Source organism: Halichondria panicea, chromosome 16 (assembly GCF_963675165.1).
Source record: "Halichondria panicea chromosome 16, odHalPani1.1, whole genome shotgun sequence".
NCBI lineage: Eukaryota > Metazoa > Porifera > Demospongiae > Suberitida > Halichondriidae > Halichondria > Halichondria panicea.
This window is the reverse complement of record NC_087392.1, coordinates 2,819,980-2,834,587: the sequence shown is the minus strand read 5'-3', so window position 1 is coordinate 2,834,587 and position 14,608 is coordinate 2,819,980. Positions and strand designations below refer to the sequence as shown.

At 42.8% G+C, this 14,608-nt stretch overlaps 4 protein-coding genes across 4 annotated transcripts in view; 3 read left to right on the top strand and 1 right to left on the bottom strand.

Moving 5' to 3' along the window:
* The first annotated feature begins 6 nt into the window (after positions 1-6).
* On the top strand, positions 7-10,567 carry LOC135350285 (uncharacterized). Its single transcript, XM_064549029.1, has 3 exons — positions 7-504; positions 1,163-2,608; positions 2,905-10,567. Exons 1-3 carry the CDS (start codon positions 15-17, stop codon positions 10,416-10,418), a joined length of 9,450 nt encoding a protein of 3,149 aa, XP_064405099.1. The 5' UTR covers positions 7-14; the 3' UTR covers positions 10,419-10,567.
* Positions 5,323-14,608, top strand: part of LOC135350327 (chromatin modification-related protein MEAF6-like) — a 62,724-nt gene continuing 53,438 nt past the window's right edge. The window contains exon 1 of the mRNA XM_064549080.1: positions 5,323-5,332. The gene's annotated coding sequence lies outside the window, so the exon portion shown is untranslated. The remainder of the gene's footprint in view (positions 5,333-14,608) is intronic.
* LOC135350317 (uncharacterized) lies at positions 10,416-11,909 on the bottom strand. Its single transcript, XM_064549069.1, has 5 exons — positions 11,764-11,909; positions 11,337-11,708; positions 11,139-11,284; positions 10,721-10,965; positions 10,416-10,661 (listed from the first exon to the last, which is right to left on the bottom strand). The coding sequence occupies exons 1-5, from the start codon at positions 11,780-11,782 to the stop codon at positions 10,580-10,582; spliced, it is 864 nt and encodes a 287-aa protein (XP_064405139.1). The 5' UTR covers positions 11,783-11,909; the 3' UTR covers positions 10,416-10,579.
* On the top strand, positions 11,932-14,602 carry LOC135350300 (calcium-independent phospholipase A2-gamma-like). Its single transcript, XM_064549051.1, has 5 exons — positions 11,932-12,545; positions 12,885-13,151; positions 13,249-13,507; positions 13,586-13,787; positions 14,265-14,602. The coding sequence occupies exons 1-5, from the start codon at positions 12,091-12,093 to the stop codon at positions 14,519-14,521; spliced, it is 1,440 nt and encodes a 479-aa protein (XP_064405121.1). The 5' UTR covers positions 11,932-12,090; the 3' UTR covers positions 14,522-14,602.

Below are 14,608 nucleotides of genomic sequence, written 5' to 3'. Positions count from 1 at the left end.
TGAAAGATGGGCGTATGCTAGATCTACAAATCTACAACCAACACAAGCTTTACAGTAAAAGCTTTGTGATTGATTTTGCATTGCAAGAAATGGCTTCTACAGCAAGGCTGTACATACTGAAGAGTCTACTTTATATTGTTGCCGTAATTCTGCTTCTGGACTCAGGGAATGCTCAAACATGCAGCTCAGTAGAGCAGCCAGTGGTGAGCAGCCTAGACCCGCCCTCTGGTACAACAGGAACTGATGAGTCTCTGAGCACATTGTACACCATCACAGGAGAGAGACTGGACCAGGTTGTTGATATTATCGTGGAGCTGGATTTGTCTCTTGAAAGAATACAACTGGCTAGCATGATGATTATTGATGAAAGAACAGTAACCTTCAGGCTATCTGTTAATCCCCCCTTACCATCTCGCTCTGGAGGCAATCCTGCAAGAGTAAGGATAATTCCAGCAAACTCATCTTGTTCTACTGTGGAACTGACCATTTCTCTACATGACACGAGTGAGTTGTAGGTCTAGCTACTGCTCTAGAGTTATTTTTGCAGTCTGCCATGGATTTGGCCAATTCAGCTAGATCTCTATGCATTCTTTCTGTGCATTACCACTTGATTGTGAAATTGGAAATTTGCATGGAGCTGTATGTTTGTGTTGACAGAGACAGCATCAAGTGGGTGCGATAGTTATTTATACTATTAGTTATTATAGTTATTTATATATAATTATGCCATGCACGGTGTGTCATAATATCCCAGAGACAGCATCAAGTGGGTGCGATAGTTATTTATACTATTAGTTATTATAGTTATTATAGTTATTTATATATCAGATATAATTATGCCATGCACGGTGTGTCATAATATCCACTCTGTCTTAAAACTAGCAACTACGTGCAAGTTGGCAGGAAACATGCTCTTCAAACGTTTTGTCTCATAATACCGTATAGCGGGTTATTTTTGGGGCACAAAATTTTCACGGATCGCCCAAAACTAATTTTTTGAGGATAGAGGTTCAAATAACCATGCACACGCCTACAGTAGAGAGGTATAATTATTCGTGTGCTTTCTGGGTCAATCCTCGAAAATTCGTGCCGCAAAAATAACCAGCTATACAGTACTTTACTGACACACTAACTAACTATGTCCCTTTCCAATCTCTTTCAGTTGTTCTTAGCCTTGCAGTCGTACTCCAAGCTCAGCCAGGTACAACTATTGCCACAGCACGGGGCACATGCTTACCAAGCTCATGTGGCGACAACAACACTATGTACGAAGTTATTGTTGGTGGCGTTTCATTGGAGCTCCTTGAGACAACGAGAATATCTTTTGTTGCTCGATTTCCTGAGTTTATTACCACAAATGATGCTGCTGATGTTGTAATTTCAACACAATATCAAATGTTCACTTTGGCGGTCTCAACGCGGTTCGCTCTTTTCGTACAAACTAGCAATGCTGTTGTAACACCTTCCCGTGGACAAAGGGGCACTAGAATTGTAATCACTGGATCTAATTTACTTGGACGGGGAACTTTTATCTCTCTCTCTCAAGTGACTATCGGTGGAATGACTGCTGAAATCGTAAGCTCGAGTGACAATATGATTGAACTTAGTGCAAACAGTGGATCGCCAGGAATAGTTTCTATTAGCATCAACACAACACAAAATATAAATAGTATCGACTACGACGGACCGTATACTTTTCTGGAAAACATTTGGACACACCTTGACGATGGATTCATCTCTCATATTATTCCTCCAGCTGTTCAAGAAGGAGGTAACGTCACTCTATGTGGCAGTCGACTACTTGGAGGTGGGCTAACAATCTCAGAAGTATCTCTCGCTGGAATTTCCAGCTCTGTTGTCTCGGCAACACCCTTTGCATTTTCTGGTTTACCAGGCAATGAATGCATTACTGTAGAAGTCCCATCTTCAACTGGTATTTCCACAACTGGTGTCGTCGATGTGGTCGCAGATACAGGAGCACTTGTGCAATCTACAACAAATTTCACGTTTGCCGAAATTCAAGAAGTGATTCCGTCGAGAGGTCAGCCAGGAACAATTGTGACTATTAGAGGAACAGCTCTTTTGTCTGGTTATGTCATGCCAACAACTACTGTTATGCTCAATGGTGTTATGGCCACTATTATGAGTTTATCCGATTCGGAAATCATTGTACGAGCTGCCGAGCCAGTAAATGACACGATAAATGGTCTGCAAGGGGCAGTTATAATCTCTGTTGAAGACCTTTTCGATGATAGGCATTCTGTTTCCTCGACCATTCAAACATGGACCTATGAGCCTCCTGGTCAGATAGCCAACGTCTCTCCGACATTTGGGCAGTTTGGCACTCTCTTAACAATCACAGGGAGTAATCTATTCGGCTATGGAGCTTCCATCGATCGTGCAACTGTCGGTGGATTGGATGCGACATTAGTTGAATCGACTGACACACTAGTTACATTGAGAGCTTCTGATGGCATTCCGAGTATAGCAGATATTGTTTTATTCTCTGATAATGGAGCTGAAGTGAGAGGAGTTGATGTATTTGAGTTCCGTGTTCGAGGTTCAATCAGTCAAATATTGCCAAATGAGGGACAAAGTGGAACATTTGGTGAGTGCTTGCGATTAGTATGTACGTATAATAGTGATGAATGTGTTGTTTGTGGAAATTCATGAGTAGTTGCCAGGTTGAAGGAAAGGAAATAACATGACTAATGATTCCTGACCGTATCAATAATGTGGTATGATGCACGATTCTAGTTTTGTCTCTATTCACGGTTTCCATATGTGCACACAGCATTGAATGAATCTCCCCTTGCATGGGTTTATCTCACTTCGTGAATATTTCACTAACCCTGACCTTTCCAATCACATTTTGACATGTTTTCCCTCTTTTATTTAATACAGTTTCTATCAGTGGCATGAACTTATTCGGCTATGGAAACAATATCACAAGTGTCATGTTTGGAAATACTCCAGCAATCATAGACCATGCTCAATCGCTCAACACTTCTATCAGAGTACGTATCCAGACCAATACAGACATTGTCCAAAACACTCCTGTAGTAGTAACAATTACTTCCGACACCTCGTCAATTGTGGAATCTGCTCCAATATGGACATACCTAGTACAAGGCATGGTGAATGATATACAGCCTCCGACAGGCCAAGACGGCACTAGAGTGACTCTTACTGGCACTAACCTACTAGGTGGTGGGGGTGCTGCAATCCAAGTTTTAGTGGATGGTGTGGAAACTATAATTTCAAGTTCATCTGATACGAGGATTGATGTTATCATGGGCAGTATTGATACTCGTACAATTACTGCCACTCCCAGCCAAGCATTCATAATGGCGGATACTGGAGCCATTGTTCTAGGAGGTAACTATACTCATCGAAGTTCTGGAATCATCGACAGCTTTTCCCCTACAACTGGTCGAGAGGGAACTATGGTAATTGTTCTTGGACAAAACTTGCTTGGATATGGAGATTCCATTACCTTGATTACGGTTGCTGGAATTATTGCAACAATCAACTCGTTCGATAATTCCCAAATTATAATTGTGGTTGGACCAGGACTAGATCTAGATGAAGGACCAATTCAGTTGACAATCAATACAGGAGCTACGATCACCTCTACAACGAACTTTACATACGAACAGTCAGGATCTATTTCTGATATTAGCCCTGATGAGGGGGCTGAGGGGATTGGAGTTCTAATTCGAGGATCAGCCTTATTTCCAAGCAATGCCCAGTTAACTAGTGTTACAATAGGTGGAAATTCAGTTTCTCGAATTGTAACTTCAACAGTAACAGAGATATCAGTGATTGTGGGTACTGCTCCAACTGTTAATCCAATGCTAGCTGAAATCGAGATAACTGCAAGTGATGGATCTTTTGTTAGTGGTATGTTTTTCAGATTTGTGGAGCTATCTATTTCTCTCCCCGGTGTAACGTCAGGAAGAGAAGGAACTCAAATAGATATCATTGTACCAGCATCTCCTCAATTCGACGTAGCAGTAGGATTGACGGCAACAATCGATGATGAATATGCTGAAATAGTTAGTTTAATAACCGGCAACAGAATTACTGTACGAGTACCGAGGGCAAAGAGAGCCGGTATGTTTATGGCTGATGTGGCAATTGAGAATCCCCAGAGACTTGTGGCTAGATTGCCTAATAGCTTTACGTACCTTCCTGAAGGAGCAATTTACAGCATCACACCAACTGTCGGGCAAAAAGGCACAAGAGTTGTAATGGAAGGAGAACATTTGCTTGGGGGAGGAACTACCATAGACTCTGCAATGCTAGCTGGAGTTTCCGCAAATGTCGTGTTAAGTAGTGACGAAAGTGTGACGGTCGAAATTGTAGACAATCCAGCAACATCCACATTGTTTCCATCTACAGGAGACATTCTTTTGACAGGTAATACTGGAGCGATTGCACGTCGACTAAATGGCTTCGCACTTGTACGACCAGGAGTTATACTATCAGTGAGTCCTGCCTCCGGGCAAGTTGGTACCTTAGTAGCAATCACGGGAACTGACCTCTTACAAGGAAGTGAAGAAGTACAGCAAGTAACAATAGCAGGTGTGCAAGCTGACTTGGAAGGAACTGCAAGTAATTCTCTGATCACTGTAGCGGCTGCTTCATCAAACTTACAGTCAGGCCCTGTTGAAATCACCCTCGTTACTGGTGCTGTCATCACTTCGACTATGCAATTCGAATATTTGCAGGAAGGGCAAATCGATAGGCTAGAACCAAACTCTGGAACAACAGGAACCCGTGTGACGATCAGAGGAACCAATCTGTTGGGAGGAGGTATGAATGTAGAACGAGTGCTTCTTGCTGGAGTGGAAGCAATTGTTCAATCATTTACTGGCGAGACCGTTACTGTCATAGCTCAAGCTGGCGGACCTGATACAATTGGTGATGTTGAGATTATTATCAATACTGGAGCACGAATCATTGAATTGTTTTTCTGGACATACAGGGAGCTTGGTAGTATTTCAAACATAGAACCCTCTGTTGGTCAAAGAGGTATTGATGTTACTTTACGAGGAATGCGCTTACTGGGATCTTCCGGAAGAATAGTTGAGCAGTGCATACTAGCTGGAATTCCTGCAGACGTAATAATGTCCACAAGAAACACTGTCGTATGCAGAGCAGGTTTCTTTCCTGATCTTGTGAGCATGCCTGCTAATGGTACAGGACCGGCAGAAATTATTACCAATCTAGGAGTGGTTGTCACGAGTGATAATAACACAACATTTACATACTATATTGCAGAAATAGACACAGTAACCCCATCGACTGGAAATAACGGCACAATAGTGCAGATATCTGGAATTAATTTGCTTGGCTTCCCAGGTGACGGCTCCACCATTGCCTCGGTAATGTTTGGAAACATTCCAGCAACAGTGGTCACCAGTACTAACAATGACATCACTGTTCGTGTCGGAATCTCCCCAATTGCTACACAAAATGACTTCGTAAGAGTGACATCATCCGTTGGCTCCTTCTTGGAGCTTGAGAATGCTTGGAACTACTCTCCACCTGGTCAGATGGACTCTATCACTCCAAGCACAGCTTTCTCAGGAGACACTATTTCAATCATAGGAATGAACCTATTTCCTCTTTTGGCCAATGACGTTGGTGTGATGGTGATTGTTGGTCGGACTAGATCTTCACAAGCGAGAATTATAAACTCTTCGTATATTGAATTTGTTGCAGGAGTTTATCAGTCGACGGACAATGCTGGAGAGCAGTTGCCTGTGCAGATAGTTTACAATACAGGCGAAATCGTGTACAATCCCCAGATTACGTTTACATACAACGCAACTCCTGGAATAGTGGAGTCAGTATTTCCTATCGCTGGATCCGAAAACACAGTGGTTACAATATCTGGGAGAAATCTCATTGGAGATCTTAATATTACACAAGTATACCTTGCTGGAATTCCAGTTAATCGTATACTGGACAATGCTACAAATGACGAGATTGTTGTCGTCGCTGGAGCAGGACCTGCTGACGGCCAATTTGGAACGATTGTAATAGAAACCAATGATGGGCGGCAATTCGGGCTAGCTGGCAATGCTTGGAGATATTACCCCATAGTGAGCAGTGGTGCTGTGTTACCATCGTCTGGGCAAAACGGAACTGTTGTGACTATCAATCTCCCAGGAGATGCTCCATATCCAATAGTAGAGAATGTTACGTTTTCTGGCTATCCAGTCATTGATTTCTCCTTCGCACTTGGTACACTCACAGTAACCGTACAGACTGATGCGACAAATCCTAGTAGTCCTGTAACAGGAAATGTTGTAATTAATTTCTTGGACTCAACACAGTTGATAATTGTCAATGCATGGACGTATGTTGATCCTGTGCAAATTTCTTCCATCTCACCCGGAAACATGCAAGGCTACTTCAACTCGGTAGTCACCATCAACGGAGAAAACTTTCAAGCAGGAAGAGGCTTAACTGTGACAAACGTATATCTGGCAAGTATAGAAACGACAATCATATCTCAAACAGATACTGAATTGCAGGTTCAGATCACCGAGCAACGGAATTCAACGTCACAGGCTCTCGTTGGCCCTATTGTAATTGTATCTCAAGATAGTGCCACATACACCTCTGAGTTACCGTTTAGCTTCACATACGTGCAGGTTCGAGTATACTCTGTTGGACCACAGCAAGGGCAAAGAGGAACCAGAGTGTCTATAAATGGCACAGGCCTTCTTCTTGGAGGGTCCTCCGTAGACTCTATTCTATTTGGAAATGTATCAGCCACGATAATTACTGCAACTGATTTTGAGATAGTCGCATCGGCAGGTGATTCACTAATGCAAACAAATGTTAGTGACATTAGCTACAGGGTAGACACACGGGCAGATTATACTATTCCTGACAGCTGGAGGTATATTGTTCCTGGCGAAATCACTTCTGTAAGTCCGGATGAAGGAGGAATGGGTACTATAGTAACGATCTCAGGAACAAATCTTTTTGGTGGTGGAGACAGAGCTGAGACAGTCCTTCTAAACAATGTTCCTGTACAGAGTATTGTGACCAACTTTGACAATTTGATACAAGTAGTTGCTGGCCAAACTGCAACAGCACTATCCCCCGGCAATGTTCAAGTGATCTCTAATACTGGTGCTGTAACTGAATCGTCTTCAAATGTTGCCTACACCTATCTTACACCTGGGAGAGTAATGAACGCCATGCCACAAATAGGCCAAAATGGAACAAGAGTGACCATTGACGGATCGTTCTTTCACAATGGAGAAGGAATTAGTCGAATACTTCTAGCTGGTGTAGAGGCCACTATTGAAATGAGAATTGTGGACTCTTTGAGTTCTGGTTTCCCGAGCACCTTTTTAGTGAGAGCCGGTCGCCCATCTGCTCCACACTCCTTCAGTGGACCAGTGACAATGATTTCCCATTTCAACACCATGTCTGTCAGTGACTTCAACTTCACTTACATTTCAGAAGGAGCTATATTCAGTGTAACTCCTGATCAAGGACAAACTGGAACTCAAGTGACCATCAGGGGTGAAAACTTGCTTGGTGGAGGAAGTAGTATTCAAGCTGTCTTTCTGGCAGGAATCCAAGCTGCTTTTACTCAAGTGCCTACTGATGATGCGGTACAAGTGTCTGCCAATATGTCTGCCAATCCAATACCACGAGCTCAGCTTGGAGACGTTGTGCTGATATCCGATACTGGAGCCTATGTGAGGAGGGTGGACGGTTGGAGTTACGTGGAAGAAGGAACAGTGACAGACATTCAGCCACGCCAGGGACAATGGGGGACTATGGTCACTATCACTGGGCAAAGATTGCTATCGGGTGGAAATAGTGTGAGCGGTGCTTTAATGGATGATGTAATGTTGAGTGTTATCAGCAGCACTTCCACAAGTATTATTGCTCGAGTCGGACAGCCTGATTCTCCAGTTTCATTCTATACATCCGATATTACTTTGATCTCAAACTTTGGAGGCATTCTTTTTCAAGATATCGAATGGTTGTTCCTTAATCAGAGCTCGATCGATGCAGTTGTACCACCAAGCGGTTTTGGAAACACGCAAGTAGAGGTTATTGGTACAAATTTGCTCGGTGGCGGTACACGAATTTCATCAGCTAGTCTCGTGTCCATCCCTGCTGAAAATATTCTATCAAATGACACAGCTGTACAATTCAATGCCGGTTTCAATGCCAATGGGCAACAAATGACTGGCGATGTTCGACTAGAATCCGATACTGGTGCAATCACAGTTGTAGTTAATGGCTGGGAATATAGAAATGAATGCCCTCAAGGACAATTTGGAAACTCTATCAACTGTCAACCATGTGATCCGGAGTGCTTAACGTGTGATGGACCCAATTCGACCGATTGTTTCACTTGTCAAAACTTTGCACTTGAACTAGGAAACTCTACCGATAATGTACAATGTGTGCCTTCCTGTGCGAATGTGTCAACATTGGGTGAGCTAAGGTTCTGCAGAGATGCATGTGAATTAGACGAGTATCAGCGAGTTGGTGTAGAAAATGGCACTGCTGGTATATTCTGCTATCAATGTAATACTCAGTGTGACCGCAATTTGAGCTGCTCTGGACCAAGTGCAACAGAATGTGGCGGCTGTGCTAATGTATTCAACTCGCAAAACCAGACATGTATCGATGAATGTCCAATTGGAACATACAAAGATGAACTCCGAAGATGCGTACCATGTGATAGTCAGTGCGCTATAGAAAACGGATGTGTTGGGCCAAACTCAACCGATTGCAGAAATTGCTCAAATGTGTTTGTTTCAATCACCTTGATGGATGGTATATCTCAAGATTCTTGCTTAGAGAACTGCCCAAGACTATATTTGCTTCAGGGTGAAAGTAACTTGTGTGCCCCCTGTAATAACCAATGCTTGGAAGGATGCAGTGGATTGTCTCCATTCGATTGTGTAAACTGTACGGGTGCGTCTTTTGTTTTCCCAAACGGAAGGAAGAAGTGTGTGGCTACATGTAACCCAGACCCCACAAGACTGACATTCTATGAGGATTCAGTGAGGGTTTGTCAGCCTTGCAGTAGCACTTGCTCACTCACTGGGGGATGTGATGGTCCCACAGCATTTGATTGCAAAGGTTGCAGGCTTATTCCCGGAAGTAACAACTCAATACCACTGCTGAATGGAGAATGTTTGAACGCCTGTCCTAATGTTAATAATAGTTACACATTCTATGCTGATGATAATACAAACGAGTGTGAGATTTGTCACAGCACTTGTGAGATTGGTTGTACAGGTCCCTTGTCAATAGATTGCATACCGTCGAGAAGTGCATTGGCAGCTGAAGGAGGTGCTATTGCCCTATTCATAATTGTTCTTGTCATTGTACTGATTGTTCTTGTAGTCCTGGTAGTATACATAGTGCACCAAAGGAAACGTGGATATTCTTACAAGGTAGACGAGGGTGGTGACGATACTATTGAGCTAGGATATCGTGACACAAGGATCACTTCTTTAGAAGATGGAGAAGGAGCCATCGCTAACAGAGGGGCAGAAGTCATTCCTGCTGCTGAAGCAATGAATGAGGCTAATTCGAACAGCCTTAAGAAGAGTGATCGAAATTCGGGCCTGCTCTACAATGATATGCAGTCAGAACCACGTTATTCTGTGCCTACACCAAAAAGTGAAAGAAAAACAGCAAAATCTGAGGAACCTCCTCCATTACCTGTAACGTACAAGCCAGCTACAAAGGACTCAAAACCTCCTCCCCCCATACCACCATCTCCCTCAGCACATCTGGAAGATGATGATGTGTACGAAGGCATGGATGCCAATGTGCAAGAAGTGCTTATGAATCCTGGAGCTGTGGCTGATGAAGAATATTCTATAATGGCCCCAGCACCCATCGAACACAACAATACACACATTGATGAGATCTACGATGATGCTGAATCCATGCCAACAAGTAGTAGCAGTGGCCCAGCCCCCCTCCCTCCAAAACCAGATGACAAAACCCCCCTTTTGGATGAAGATTTATATGAGGATACTGAAACAGCTGTTGCACAGGCCGTCGAATACAAGAGAATATCAAGAGATGAACCTATCCGAGACAGCAAAAGGTTCTCAGGTGTATTTGACAAGCCTCCAGAGCTTCCATCCAGACCAGTACCAAAGAAGAGATCAGCAACACCTCTGCCTGAGACCCCCTTACAAAAATCCCTCTCGAGCGCATCCTTTTCTCCGACTAGTCCCGTTCACCAGCCGCCAGCTGTTGCAGATGATGACATTTATATAGAACCAATGGGAGGACCCATTGAGGAATCTCTATATGAGGAGCTGCCTACAGCTGGCGAGTTTTCCCCTGCCATTGAATCTGAGTACAACGAGATTCCGCTGCCACCGAGGCCAAAAAAATAAAAGTATTGAACCAGTAAATAGAAACACGCATACATTATATACCTAGTTGTGTTTTGTCATGGATATAGTTATTGTTGTCGCTGCTTGTATAATTATGTAATTATTATGTTTCAGTTAAAAAAGTGCCATAAAAATTATTATTAAATAGACACACGAAACTGTTAAGGTTGCATGGCTAACAATCCATTCTGAATTAAGAGTTTAATCTTCTCTTGCAATGCCTGGTTAGCTGTCTGTGACATACTGTGGCGGCAAGAGACAATAGTGTAACGTTAACATCAAACATTAATTTGATCACTCACCTATGAGCTGCATCAGGGTTGGTTTTGAGCAGATGCAATAGTTTCTGAACTTCCCTGTCTTCTAGTAATTTTCTAATTTCAGGTTTGGACAAAATCTCTTTAACTTTATCCTCTGGCGATGGCTCTTTGACCTCTGTAATTAGTGGAGCTGCCTCGGCAGTTGGAGTTATCTTCTCCTCTTGGTCAGCTAGTTCTGTAAAATGGTCACCCATTAAAGCACAGAAATCCTGTAGGAATCCTTTCATCTGTGACCGGGAAAAAACGAGCTAGAATATGATATGAGAAGAGAAGACCACCAACATAAAATGGATGTGTATTGAAATTCCTCTCTGTGTAGTTTATTCTTGTACAAATGCAAATTCGTGTATGAAAGTACGTGTGAATGTACGATGGAGAAATCATAGACAAAAAGACATACTTCTTTGTTGTCTTGGGCTGCTGCCATTGCTTTTTGTGGGTTTTTCTGAAATTCCACAAGGATCTGACTGAGGTTGGGGTCTTGGAACACTTTGGAGAGATTAGAGTGGTTCTCAACCTTAGAAAGTAGGTCTTCAGTTAACCAATCTGTATTAACTGAATACTGAAATGTAATTCACAGAATACAAATCTGACCAACCGTTTTTTTCTAGAAAAGGGAAGGTATCTTTCATGGCTTCTTGAACTTCAGGTAGCTCCAGACCAGACACTTTAGACTTTGGCTTGATATGAGGAACGTCATCTTTACCTGAAGTTTTACTCTCCTTTTCTGTGCTTGTAGTTGGCTTTATATTTGGCTTCTTTACTGGCGATATTTTCTTAGGTACTTGATCAGACGGACTAGGATTGAGAAAGCCTCTTTTGAATCCACCAAATTCACCTTGTGCTTGCTTCTTCTTTTTTGGTGATTTAGCTACCTGTTTCTTCCGTGTAGATTTTGGTATTACAGAAGTGTCTCTAGTTCTCAACCTATCCAGGTCATCAGGCATGTCCTCCAATGGAGGAATTTCACCTGCAAGCCAATTGAAAATGATTATGGAGGCACATGTAATCAGTACAGTAATTACCTTCATCTGTATGATCCATGCACTTAGCCAGAGAATCAAAGAAAAACACTTTAGTGCTAGGAAGTGCCCTTTTTTCTAATAGAAGTGCAGTTTTTCATAGCGTCAATAACAATTTGGCACGTGATCGTCATTTCAGTAGATCACAAAAAGGTTAGTCGATTGGCAATGCCTGAGGTGGAGCCGGCGCCCATTGCAAAAATTGATACACGAAATAGAAGAAGAGATCCCAATATCATCAGAGACTGAGAGAGTCAAGGAGCAACAAGAACAAGACCAGCGGCCTTGTCCTTACTTTGGGGACTGGGTTTCCCTCTGGCTAAGCCATGAATGATAGAAGTTATTTTGACTGGCTTTCCACCTAGAGAATTTTATAGAACTATGGCTGGACCTATTCCAAAACAAATCATCAATTTTATGAGAAAACTGTCTGCGTATCCACGTTGTGTGTTCAAGCAATTCAACCATAATTTTCTGTCTACTTCGCCGGATCCTTCAAGCTCCATAACCTTGTTGTGTAATGAGCTCAAAACATTTCCTTCAGGCAGTAAAAATCTTCGCCATCTTGACCAGTTGGGTAAGTTTGTGGTTCAGCTTCAAAAAGATCCGGAGTGTGCTCGAGAGGTATGGGACAACGGAGTAGTACCCACACTTGTTGAGCTGAGTAACTGTGGACAGATGGAGATGGAGGCCCAGGCCAGAATGGCTCTCTCTCTCCTCGGGTATGCTCCTCCATACGCTGGTAGGGGGCTAAGGATACTGTCCATAGATGGAGGAGGAACAAGGTGAGTGTCTGTGTATGCTTTGGTATAGTTAAACTTTACAGGTGATGCTTCTTCAGCATATTGAGTGTTCAGTGTGTCCCGTTGTTCAGTGTTCATACTTTTAATACAATGTATACATACAAGGGTATAAACTTTCGCGGAATAACCGCTAGAAAGGTTTTTATAGATTTAATTTTCGCAGAATAAGCAGCCTGCATGCGATATTAAATTCTGAGTAACTTAATCCGCGAAAACCACGAACATTAATTTTATACCCTCGAAATCACTATACGGTATACTGCTGACCAAACACATTCCAAAACACCATGTTTATGCCTTTGTTTCCCACCTGTATACCAGGGGTCTTATCCCTATAGCCATTCTCAAACACTTGGAGGAGGTTTGCCGTCTCCCAATTCACCGAATGTTTGACTATGTGTGTGGAACCAGCACTGGGGCCCTCGTCGCTGCCCTCCTTTGTATTAAGAAGGCTTCTATAGTGGAAGTAGAGAGCATGTACCACGAGATGAGCACCAAGGTGTTCAAAATGAACAATTTGTTGGGAATATCTCAGCTTTTTCTCACACATGCTTTCTACGATGGCAAATTGCTTCAGAGAATCATCAGGTAACTTTTGTGCATCAAATTAATATTATACTTAGATAACTATCTGTGCGGTACATGTTTTCCACATAGTTATTACTTTCTCTATAATTATGTACAGGACCAACGATGAGGCAGACAATCTGATGTATGAGACCTCACGACTAAAAGACGTACCTAGACTCTCTGTGGTCTCCACCATTGTCAACCGGCCAGTCATTCAGCCTTTCCTCTTTACCAACTACCGTCATCATCCTAACAATGCCGAGAATGTCCACTACTTGTGTTCAAGTGATGTAATTGGATGGGAGGCTCTCATGGCCAGCACTGCTGCTCCAGGCTACTTTGAGGAGGTCCGAATTGGTCCCTATGTACACCAGGTGAGAACAGGTAATTATTACACGTGCTGTTATTGGTGCATACAGCTGTTACATTATGTACTCCCTTGTTTTTCATAGGATGGCGGTATACTCACTAACAACCCATGTGGCATAGCGCTGCATGAGGCACGTCTCCTATGGGGCAAGTCTACCCCCATTCAGTGCATTGTCTCTCTGGGTACCGGGCTCTACACCAAGAGACCAGCTGGCAAAAAAGAGCCAAGCACTTCTCTGAAGGAGAAGCTCACCAAGATTGTGGCCAGTGCTACTGACACAGAAGGTTTGTCACGCTGGTCTCACAGTGATATTTTATGGGGTGCCGTTTGTGTTAAAATCCCAAAATAGATGCTGTATAAAACTAAAAGGAGCCGATGTTTACTAAGAGTTGATGTTTCTTTTGATGTTTCTAAGATCAAGTCAATGTTGGGTGCTGCACAGAGCAGGCTGGAGAAATCCAATGAGTGACCTTAATGAACTAAGGTCAATTGGTTAAAGCTTGCTCTGTGCAGCCCCACCCCCCCCATACCTTCTCCAGTTAACGAAATTAAATCGTATCAGTAATGGTCGACTTACTACAAAAGACTAATGATAATTATAGTTGCTTATAAACATCGACTGCTGTTATAAAGATAGACTGTTTTATAAGGTAGACTGTGTAAACACATCGACTGATTTTTATAATAATTTTGACACAACCCCCCCCCCCCCCCCCCCCTACTTATTAAATTCAACATTGAAGTAATACTTAAATATGCAGCTGTTCACACTATTCTCAAAGATGTGCTCCCAGCCTCTGCCTACTTTCGGTTCCAGCCTGAGCTCAGTGAGGACATACTGATTGATGAGAGCAACCCTGACAAGTTGGAGCAACTGGTACGAGATGCTGAGAGGTTCCTGAGAGCTAATCCTAACCTTGTCCAACAAGTTTCAGAAAGTCTTACAGCCCCAAAGACCACCATACAGAAAGCACAAGACTGGGCAGACACTTATTGGAATAAGCTGGCAAACAGATAGGCTTATTTTTGTGGTTTTGTCTTTTATCACATCTTTTCTATCATTACGTCATTAATTACTAAAAAGTCATAAGGTCAATAATTATGT

What these genes read in the sequence shown, in the direction of transcription:
- LOC135350300 (XM_064549051.1), top strand. Translation starts at nt 12,091, where the DNA reads ATGATAGAAGTTATTTTGACTGGCTTTCCACCTAGAGAATTTTATAGA. An exon ending in TTGGTCCCTATGTACACCAG is followed by an intron (nt 13,508 to 13,585) that starts GTGAGAACAGGT and finishes TGTTTTTCATAG; the next exon opens with GATGGCGGTATACTCACTAA. An exon ending in CAGTGCTACTGACACAGAAG is followed by an intron (nt 13,788 to 14,264) that starts GTTTGTCACGCT and finishes TTAAATATGCAG; the next exon opens with CTGTTCACACTATTCTCAAA.
- LOC135350317 (XM_064549069.1), bottom strand. An exon ending in CCCTTTTCTAGAAAAAAACG is followed by an intron (nt 11,285 to 11,336) that starts GTTGGTCAGATT and finishes CAGTTAATACAG; the next exon opens with ATTGGTTAACTGAAGACCTA. An exon ending in CAGCCCAAGACAACAAAGAA is followed by an intron (nt 10,966 to 11,138) that starts GTATGTCTTTTT and finishes TCCCGGTCACAG; the next exon opens with ATGAAAGGATTCCTACAGGA.
- LOC135350285 (XM_064549029.1), top strand. Translation starts at nt 15, where the DNA reads ATGCTAGATCTACAAATCTACAACCAACACAAGCTTTACAGTAAAAGC. An exon ending in CATTTCTCTACATGACACGA is followed by an intron (nt 505 to 1,162) that starts GTGAGTTGTAGG and finishes AATCTCTTTCAG; the next exon opens with TTGTTCTTAGCCTTGCAGTC. An exon ending in GGGACAAAGTGGAACATTTG is followed by an intron (nt 2,609 to 2,904) that starts GTGAGTGCTTGC and finishes TATTTAATACAG; the next exon opens with TTTCTATCAGTGGCATGAAC.